The 9,754-nt window shown below is 43.9% G+C and overlaps 1 protein-coding gene across 1 annotated transcript in view; it reads right to left on the bottom strand.

Moving 5' to 3' along the window:
* The window catches only part of PDE8B (phosphodiesterase 8B), a 78,010-nt gene that overhangs the window by 2,130 nt on the left and 66,126 nt on the right, over nucleotides 1-9,754 (bottom strand). The window contains exons 17-21 of the mRNA XM_014964956.1: nucleotides 7,782-7,980; nucleotides 5,931-6,148; nucleotides 4,942-5,077; nucleotides 2,236-2,403; nucleotides 526-655 (exon numbers count right to left, since the gene is read on the bottom strand). Of these exons, the coding sequence (XP_014820442.1) occupies nucleotides 526-655; nucleotides 2,236-2,403; nucleotides 4,942-5,077; nucleotides 5,931-6,148; nucleotides 7,782-7,980 (851 nt within the window). The remainder of the gene's footprint in view (nucleotides 1-525; nucleotides 656-2,235; nucleotides 2,404-4,941; nucleotides 5,078-5,930; nucleotides 6,149-7,781; nucleotides 7,981-9,754) is intronic.

The raw sequence follows: 9,754 nt of genomic DNA, 5'->3' as shown, positions 1-9,754 counted from the left end.
CTGAAATTAACAGGAGAGAGAGTTACACTATATGTACTATATGTCAGAAGAACAGCCCAACCTTATCTAAAATTGGTGTTCTCCTAATCTCTTTTGTTAGCTAATGCTAAAAGGGGAAAGATTTTTTTTCAGTCTGTTTCTCTGTCAAGCAAATCCCTTTCTTAATGTATGGTGACTTTATTAAATTATGCTAACGCACAACCACCAGGGTCTCAGTTTCTGCTGCTCAGAAGAAATACATTGCTAAAGGAAAATAAGATATAGGTGAAAAGAAGTTTAGTTATAAGCCATTATTCCTTCCTTCTTTACATAGATTCTCTTGAAAGTGGTCAGTTTTCATAAAGCCAGTGGTGTGTGCAGTGAAACGGGCTTCAGCAGCATCATTGCTTAGATCCTGTGCTGTACTGCTCATGTATGGGAACAGCCCCTGAAAAGAATGCACTCAAGCCCAATTTGAGAACATTCATTTTAGTCTGTAGAAGCCTCTGCCTCGGAGCAAGAAAGAAAAAAAGCAGATGTACTTACCATCCCACGCATCGAACATATCTGTTATAAAATAATCAATGAAGGAAATTTGAGACTTGGGGATGCTGCAGGTGTTTCTATCAAATACTGGCATTACAACAGGCAGACCCTGTCTCTTCTCTTCATCAGTCTAAGAAAACAAAACTCCAGTTAGCAAAGCTCTTGGGGCTGGCTTTCGTGCTGGAGTAGCAAAGGCCAGGGGATGAGATGAGTTGCAGCGGGAGACGGGAGACAAACCTCAGAACCCCTAAGGTGAACCGCTTTAGTTTCATGTGCTTTATTTCATCTGGAACGGGGACTGAACTCTCTTCCCTTTCACAAGTACTCTGTTACAGTAGCGCTGTGATTGCTCTTGGCTGCAGCGAGACAGAGCGCTCTAGCCTGGTGATTAGGGCACACCAGCTAAAAATGGAAAACGGGGTTGCAGAGCCCTTTAGCCGAGGAGAGGTTAGAGCTCTCCTTTTCCCACATCTCTAGTGGCTGTTTCAAGCCATTTGGCTTTTAATTAAGAGTGAAGTTGCTGTTGTTGCTGCTTCTGCTCATATCGGGTTATAAAATGAACAGAAGTAAGGGCACACGTTTCAACTCTGTGCCTGCAACTCAGAGCAGTCTGGCTTTGTTGCACTCATTGCAGTGGAGGAGCCAGTCACCTCAATAGTCTTAAAATGGGGGTTTTTTTGTAATTAAATTCAAAGTAGTACAGGCAGCACCTAATGCTGGAACTGGCAGCAGAGCAGTCCCCAGAATCAGCAGATGAGGTGAATGCGGAGCAGAACAGTTCTCAGCACCTGGCATTGTTGCAGGTTGCCTGCAGCAATTGCCTAAGATTGGCAATTTAAAGTTAGCTCATGATACCTGGACTGCTAGGGAGATGCAACCTGAGCGATCCTTACCTAGGAAGTGATCACATTTATTCGCTATGATTAAAATGAAATTCAGGCATGTCCCAGGCACTAACTACTGTTTTCTTTCAGTAGTAACTAACTGTCACATGTATGATCCGAGTTTGGATGGTAGGCATGGCTGCTCTTCTGTCTGCAGTCATAGCTGATGATTTCCACACCATTAATGACAGATAAAAGCTAAGAATCTATCGGTTGTCCAAATAAAGAACTATAAAAGCATTTCATTTCAGGAAGCTGGTGCATTTGTGTTAGAGAAAGTGAATGTTAAGAAAGGAAGTTGAGCTTCCAGTTCTGTCTGGTAGAGTTCCCATGTGATAAACATTTTCAGTGCGCACATGCTGGGATTACTGGCCTGAGCATCTGCCTGCCCTGACAAGAGTGCTATCGCAGAAGAGGAAGGGCCAGCCCGATGGGTCAGCTGAGGGCTTCATCGGGCGCAGATCTTCACGCTCTCTTCAGGGAAGGGATTGGGACTAGAAGCTAGAATGGTGGCAATCTTGAATCTCAGCCAATTAAATTGACAAAGGTTAGTCAAGTCATTTTGGTTTGGACAGATGGAGAAAGTTGAAAGTATAAAAAAACCTCCTTTCCATCATTCTGTACTGCAAGCTTCATGGTAAGCGAGCTCGCTTAACTCTGACTGGGGTGAATTCTCTGCGTGAAAGTGAGGGGCTGGTTCTGACTGTGGACAAAAACCTGGACTCCATAGGGATGCCAGGCAGACCCCATACAGAACAGCATACCGCCTGTGCATACAATGTTTCTTACATAACATAATAGTAAAATTATAAAACAATATACATACCTGTGCAAAATACTCCTCTGAAATCCTCCCTGCCCATTCGATACATAGCTCTAGGGGGCGACAGGGATTTGCTACATCCGCACATTTAATCATCATACGCTTGATCAGGGTCTGGTTATCTGGAAAGTTCTTTACGTTGGCTGTGCATTCACAGTCGCTGCCGTCGCTCTGTAGAAGAGAGTTGGTTACGGGGGCCGGTGCCAGCAGGAGCGAGGGCATCATCATCAGCTCTACTGCACCTCAGCAGCAGCCAGCACGATGCCTTCTCATTTCACACACAGCACCAGGAATTTGGAGGAGAAGGTGATGTCTGAGGACAGCAGCCTTGCTAAGTAACTAATGATAGCCTCATTACAGGAGAAAGTTGTGGAGATCCTCAGAATTAATAGAGAAGTTTGTGAACTAGAGGAGTCACAGCCTCTTTATCAGCTAGGGTGAGTTACCCTTCTCTGCATCCCAGCCTTGCCCTTTTCAACAGGACAAGGGTGGAGGATGTGCCCACTGCCTGCAAGTTGATTAACCATCCTCCCTGCTGGGTGTTTAAATTTGGGAGGGCTGATGGCAGGGGGCTGCTTCATTGAGGTGAGTTTCTGGAGTTTGGTTTTCATTCCTGGATGAGAAAACCGAGGCAGGCACAGGTGGGTGAAGCGACTCGCACCACTGACTGTTTCTTTTACAGGCAGAAGGGCAGGTCTGTGCCATTCAGCTCCAGGATGTTTGCAAATAAAACTGCCGCCTTTGTGCTGTATTTTGAGCCCTCAGCCTGGAATACTTGTTGCTCTTTAGTTACGACCTAGGATGAAGTCTCAGATTAATTTATGAGACCAACAGTAGAAAAATGCAGGAGTGGCAGAGTGACTGCAGAAAGTCTCTGTTGCTAGGCAGTAAAGTACCAAACTGCTTATTGACTGCTCTGGAAAGCAGGTGGAGGGGACAGAGTAGTTGTTACAGGTCTGCTGTGGCATCATCTTGTAGGACTCGAACAGTTTAGAAGGGCACAGGTATATTATGTTCCTTATTGAGTAATAAAAAGCCTCCACCTCAGCTCACCATGGCATTAACGCTATTCTCAAAATAATATATTTGTGTAATTATGGCCTCCCTTCACCGCTAAATCCAACTCTTGAATCAAAAATTGAACATAAATACTTTTTAGGACCACAGCTAAATTAATGTCTTCATGGTTTATGGGTAGATACTTTGCAGTTACTCTTGCCAATTCAGGCATTAATCTTCTAACTTTATGTTTAGCAGTTAATTTTTTTTTCAGCATGGGTAGCCCAGCAAGGAGCTGCCAAATTAACCCTGCTCCTTAACTGCTGTTCAAGATCAAAAATCACTGTTAACAATAAGGAACAGAACGACCAAATACTGGGGAAAAATACAAGTGGTTCTGTGCTCCACTTTTACCGCTCTCCAACTCTTGTACATTTTAAAATAGACTCTGCTATAAACCAGTTAGATAAAGGAGAGTAAGCTGAAGACAATGTCTTCTATAGGTTAGAAAACCTGATTACAGTAGAACATTTGAAAGTGCTTTAGGAAGTGCAGGAACAAATGTATTCCTGGGATAAAAGGGAGCCCCCAGAAATGTGTTCGGAGCTTGGAAACACCATGGTTTCACTGAGGCTTGTGAATCTAAATCCTACACGCCAGTGTGGGGATGCCAGTAAACAAAAGAGATTTTAAAAAGGTGGAGATGGGGTGGGGTAAATATTTCAGAAAAATGCTTAGCCTGTCAGAGGGAGAAATGAAGCACTGTGAGAAGCCACATTTCCTAGTGACACCTCAGAGGGCTTTTTTAGAAAGTGGTGGAGCAAGCTGCTACCTGGTCCACATGTAAGCACAGAGAAACCTGAGAGCAGGTAACACAATGCCACCCACCAATGCGGCCCTTCTGTCCAGTTATGGAGAACTGACAGAAGCTGGTTTTATTTATTTTTAATATCACTGACCTAATTTTTTTTCAATGTTTCTAACAAAGCATTGTTTTCTCTAAGGTGTGGTAAGATTTTCTTTGCTTAGGTAACACTCTCCTGGAGAACCCTGTCAGTCACTGAGTCAACCCTGTCAACACCCTGTCACTCAACCTGGAAAGGTGAGAGGAGATGGTAAAGAGGGGCCTGGGCTGGGAAACTCAGAGGTATCTTATGAAATTAACCCTGGGTGGCTGTGGAGTGTTAGGGTGTACAACTGATAGGAATGAAGTTACATCTTCTGGTACAATCTTTTGGTTTGGACGTCTCTTGGTACAATCAGGAATGGGGATGGGGTGGAAAGGAATGGAGTTATTCCTCGTGGCTTGAAGACTCCAGACACAAAACTGCCAGGGCAGATTCCTCAGCTACAACCCCAGGCTTAGGCAAATCCCACTGTTTGGAAGCAGGACTGCAGGCACAAGTATCAACCCAGCTCCATACACAGTATTTGCATGTACAAAACCACCCAGCCGCGTGCTTCATTAGCAGCAGGTGGTTTTGAAACCAAGGCTTGTAAAATGTTTAAATGAGCTAAGGGTAGAGACAGGCTTAGAAAAAAAGAAAAGTATTTTTTCATACTTTGAGGTGTGAGGTCATAAATCCAATTCTGTGGTTTGGGTACTACCACACTGCAAATTAATTCAACGTGAATGAAAATGCTACTTGAAGTTATCTTGGAAGAACTTCACTGAAAAGTATGAAAGCATAGAGTCCTGCAGGCACTTACATGTGAGCTGGTCTCCTCAGATGCCATTGGCTTGTTGATGCTGTTCACAAATTTGTTCACATGCTCAAAGTGCTTCGTCATCTCTGTTGCCAAAACCATATCAATAATGGCCTGGCGCAATGTCCGGTAGTGATTTCTAGGAAAGAAAAATATTTCCTGCTCACAAGTCGGCCAGGCAGAGCTCTGCCCTTTCCTCATCCTTGCCCAGACAGCGCTGCAAAACACTGCTTGGGTGCTCAGCCACATAAGCCAGCACTTCAGAGCTATTAATGATCTAGGATTGGAGGAACGGACTAGATCATTCTTCTCTGGGTTCCTCCAGCTCTGAGTTCCTGTATTGCCTTTTTTCTGTTATTTTTAACTAATGAAAACCAATCCCCTGAAGTCAATAAAACTTTACAATTTGATTAGATAATGCTGCAACACTAAGACACCTTCTCCAGGAACAGGACCAACACAGTTCCCTCTCACTCTATGTTAGCTTGGAACTCAAATCTCAGGATTTTAAAAAAAAAACAGTGTTGGGGGTGTGTGTGAGAGAAATTCATTACTTGTTTGGGGTCGGGCCCTTTCCCCTTCATATCCTCCCAGGCTGTGTACATGCCCAGCAGCAGGGTTCCTCCAACTCTCCCAGAGCTTCAGCTCCCTCCACTACTGCCCCTTTCCGTCCCATGTGATTGCAGCAGTGCCGGCAAGCATGGGGCCACGCATAGACACAGCGTGCAGCATCTGACTGCAATGAAAAGGCAGAGGGCCAAGACCATGCCGATGTAACCTATGAAAGATTATTAAAATCTCCTTGTGCTTCTGAAAAATACAAATTGGAGATCAGGGGGGGGAAAATCATGTCTACATAGGATTCTGGAAGAGGTTAAATATTAATGTCTCCACATTTTCTTGTTTAGAAGGTAGGCTCTTAATCTACCACAAGCTAATATCCATGCACAAGGAGTCTACACATGCACACTCCCCTTCTCCAGCAGACCCACCTATCAATATTCTTGAAAATGTTGCATTTGCTGTCTTTAGTTGTAAGCTGGAAAGCTAGTGCCGTGTGATGACTCTCTAATACAGCTGTATCGTTGTAAAGGACAGCCAGTTCGCTGCCTGCATTGCACAGGAAAGAGTTGGTCCGTCCAGGGTGGTCTACGTCATGAATGGTGGCAGCTATTAATGCAGCCACCTCATCTAAATGGTCAAGGCTTCCCTACAGGAAGAGAGAAAAATTATGAAGTGGCACAAAATTTACCGCAAATAATCTCCAGGTACTCACAAATATGCAAGTTCAAGCTTGACTGCAGGGATTCCACCTCCTTGCAATTGTTTTCTGCTCATTCCACCCACAGATTACCTGCTCCAAAAATCCCCCTCCTACCCTTACCCAAACCCTCTTTCCTTAATGAAGCTTGTTACTGTGCTGTCACCTAAGCAGTTTCTTTGGATTAAAACCTCTAATGGTGGATGAATCCTCTAGTGGTGTCATAGAATCATAGAATCATTCAGGTTGGAAAAGACTCTTAAGATCATTAAGTCCAACCATCTACCCTATTCTACAAAGTTCTTCCCTACACCGTATCCCCCAACGCCACATCTAAACAACTCTTAAACTCACCCAAGGATGGTGACTCAACCACCTCTTTGGGCAGCCTATTCCAGGGTCTGACCACTCTTTCTGTGAAGGATTTTTTCCTAATGTCCAGTCTAAACCTATTCTGTTTCAGCTTGAATCCATTCCCTCTTGTTCTGTCACTAATCACCTGTGAGAAGAGGCCAGCACCAACCTCTCTACAGTGTCCTTTCAAGTAGTTGTAGAGAGTGATGAGGTCTCTCCTCAGTCTCCTCTTCCTGAGACTAAACAGTCCCACTGTACTTCCACTTTGTGCGGTTGCCCGAATGCCTCTATACTGACCCTGCTCCTACACAGCTTGTGTGTTTTAGGAGAGTATGGGGTGGGGTAGGATAGGATAGTTTTCAGTTGGAAGAGACAACAATCACCTAGCCCAACTGCCCGACCACTTTGGGGCTGACCAAAAGTTAAAATATTTTGTTAAGGGCATTGTCCAAATGCCTCTTAAATACCAATAAGTTTTAGTTGTAGAGAGTGATGAGGTCTCTCCTCAGTCTCCTCTTCCTGAGACTAAACAGTCCCACTGTACTTCCACTTTGTGCGGTTGCCCGAATGCCTCTATACTGACCCTGCTCCTACACAGCTTGTGTGTTTTAGGAGAGTATGGGGTGGGGTAGGATAGGATAGTTTTCAGTTGGAAGAGACAACAATCACCTAGCCCAACTGCCCGACCACTTTGGGGCTGACCAAAAGTTAAAATATTTTGTTAAGGGCATTGTCCAAATGCCTCTTAAATACCAATAAGTTTTGGGCATCAACCACCTCTCCAGGAAGCCCATTCCAGTATTTGACCACCCTCTTGGTAAGGAAATGTTTCCTCATGTCCAGTCTAAACCTCCCCTAGCACAGTTTTCAATCATTTCCACATGTCCTATCACTGGATACCCGGGAGAATCAGCAGCTCCCTCTCCAAAACTTGCACAAAGCTTTATTTAAAGAGCTGTTACCAACAGCCAGTTTCCAAGAGATAGGGAAGAGCCAGGTTTGTCCCCCCTCTTGTTGCTGCTTAAAAATGTAAATTCCTGATGCGTATAAACAGACTTTAGAGAAACTGTGTGGGCCTGCAGGCATCACAGGAAAAGACTTCAAGGGCAGAGCAACTTTACGAAGCCAGGGCCGTTATTTAAGTAGACATCTGACTTTTGAATGACACACATAACATGGTAAGCACACTGAAATCCTAGCCCAAAGGACTACGAGGTGCTGGTTATACCTTAACTCTCTCCTTCCCGAGAAAGAAGGCGGTAGCATGCAGGACATCTGCTGCGTGTGTGGAGTTGTGGTATGAGTTGGAGGAGTGGTAGTTGGCTTCAATCACCTGCAGCCACGCTCGCAGTGTTGCTTCCGAACAGTTTAAAAACTCAGAGACCCCAAACCGGCCAAAAACTTTTAAGCCCAAATACACTAATGGCCTGAAAAATAATAGAAGAGAAAAGCACAGCTGTAAAATAGGAACTTCTAAAGAGTGATGGTTTTGACAAAGAAATCAACAAGACCTTAAAAATAAAAGGCAGGGGCAGAAATGGTAAACCTTTTTAAATAGCACATCTATAAACTCTCAAAATCTTTATATATACTATATACTTTAATATTTTGTAGGAATGGTGCAGTTCCACTAGAGTTTCTCCAATTCGTGTGGCTTCAGGAGAAAAATCTTAAATGTGCGAGTCTTTTGTGTTTTTAGTATCTGTCAATCAATCAAAAATAGATATTTTTTTTTCTGAGCAGAAAAAGCAGACTTTGAACATGACATGGGCATGCCCAAAGGCTAAAAAGCCCTAAGACAAAAAACATCAAATATTTACTGCTTCAAATAATCCTGTGACTTTAGCGCGTCCAGATTTCTACTTCCTGACTATTTGAAGTTGGCAATATGCAAAGTATATCGATGCTTCTCAGAGCAGCTTTTAGCATCAGGTTACTATTTCATGTGAACTCTTCTAGCTTTTGGAGGACTGGATCACTTTCTAGAGCTAATCAGGAGTCTGCCTTTGGTAACCCCCATGCCCCTTGAATTTGAAATGCCAACAGGCAGCAGATAACCCTGCCGTGCGTGTGGGGGTGTGAGTAGGTGGTGTGGGCTGGACAAAACAGAAATAGCGTGTTCTGAATCCTACCAGCAGTGATCTCCCAGCTGGAGGGGGAATTTGATGTCTGGTGAATGTAGTGCTGGGGAGGACAGCAATGAGTCTGTGTGTGAAACAGTAAAAAGGGTAAAATCCTGATCTTGTTGGTTCCTGAATCCAAATCCACTCTTGGCTGTCATTTACTCTGTGTTGCCTGTAACAGGGTGCTATCTATCTATCTATCTATCTATCTATCTATCTATCTATCTATCTATCTATCTATCTATCTATCTATCTATCTATCTATCTATCTATCTATCTATCTATCTATCTATCTATCTATCTATCTATCTATCTATCTATCTATCTATCTATCTATCTATCACATTTTTGATTCCTGCAAGATGATCTACAGGGCTCCTGAGCTGAGAAAAGGATTACTAAAGGCCAATCTGCAAAATAAAACCAGGCAAATGCAAACTCCAAAAATGGCCATTTGCTTCCAACAGAGTACAAGAGAACCAGTAGTCTCTCCAATTCTTTGCATCCTGAAATGAAAATCACTGTTCTCTATAAACGACGTGTTTGGTTTTGTGGTCTGCATGACCTCAAAACTACCGGTGTCTTCTTTCATTATAAGCTTGAAAATCTCAGGCTATTGATCCTGTCACTGGTTTATCCTCCATCCCAGGTTTTTATCCCTATAATCAAAAGCTGCAGTTGCCGCAGAGCTGCCTAAATCATAGGGTGATTTAGGTGAGGAAGGGGAGAGGTTTGCTTTTTCCAGCATGACCATTTGTGCATCAGCAGGAAAAAGGGGCATCTCTGGGACATCCAGCATGTAACAATACCAGACTGTGCCAAACAGTGTCACCTGAACAGAGCGGATGGGAGTCAAACAAGGTAGAAGTTGAATGGGAAACAATCCTGGAGGGCTGCAGACACTGTCAGGGAAGACAACAGCCTGCACGGGGCTCTCTGTGGCCTGTGTGTGCATCTTGGCCATGGCGTGTGCCTGGCCTGTTAAATGGGACAAGTGGTATCAACACACACACAGTAGAAGAAAGACACCTCTCACAGATTTGCTGCGTCTTGCTTCGGTTTTTCCAGACCAGAGTGT

This window comes from Calidris pugnax, unplaced genomic scaffold, assembly GCF_001431845.1.
Source record: "Calidris pugnax isolate Ruff unplaced genomic scaffold, ASM143184v1 scaffold273, whole genome shotgun sequence".
NCBI lineage: Eukaryota > Metazoa > Chordata > Aves > Charadriiformes > Scolopacidae > Calidris > Calidris pugnax.
The sequence above is the reverse complement of the archived record's forward strand: the minus strand, read 5'-3'. Positions and strand labels throughout refer to the sequence as shown.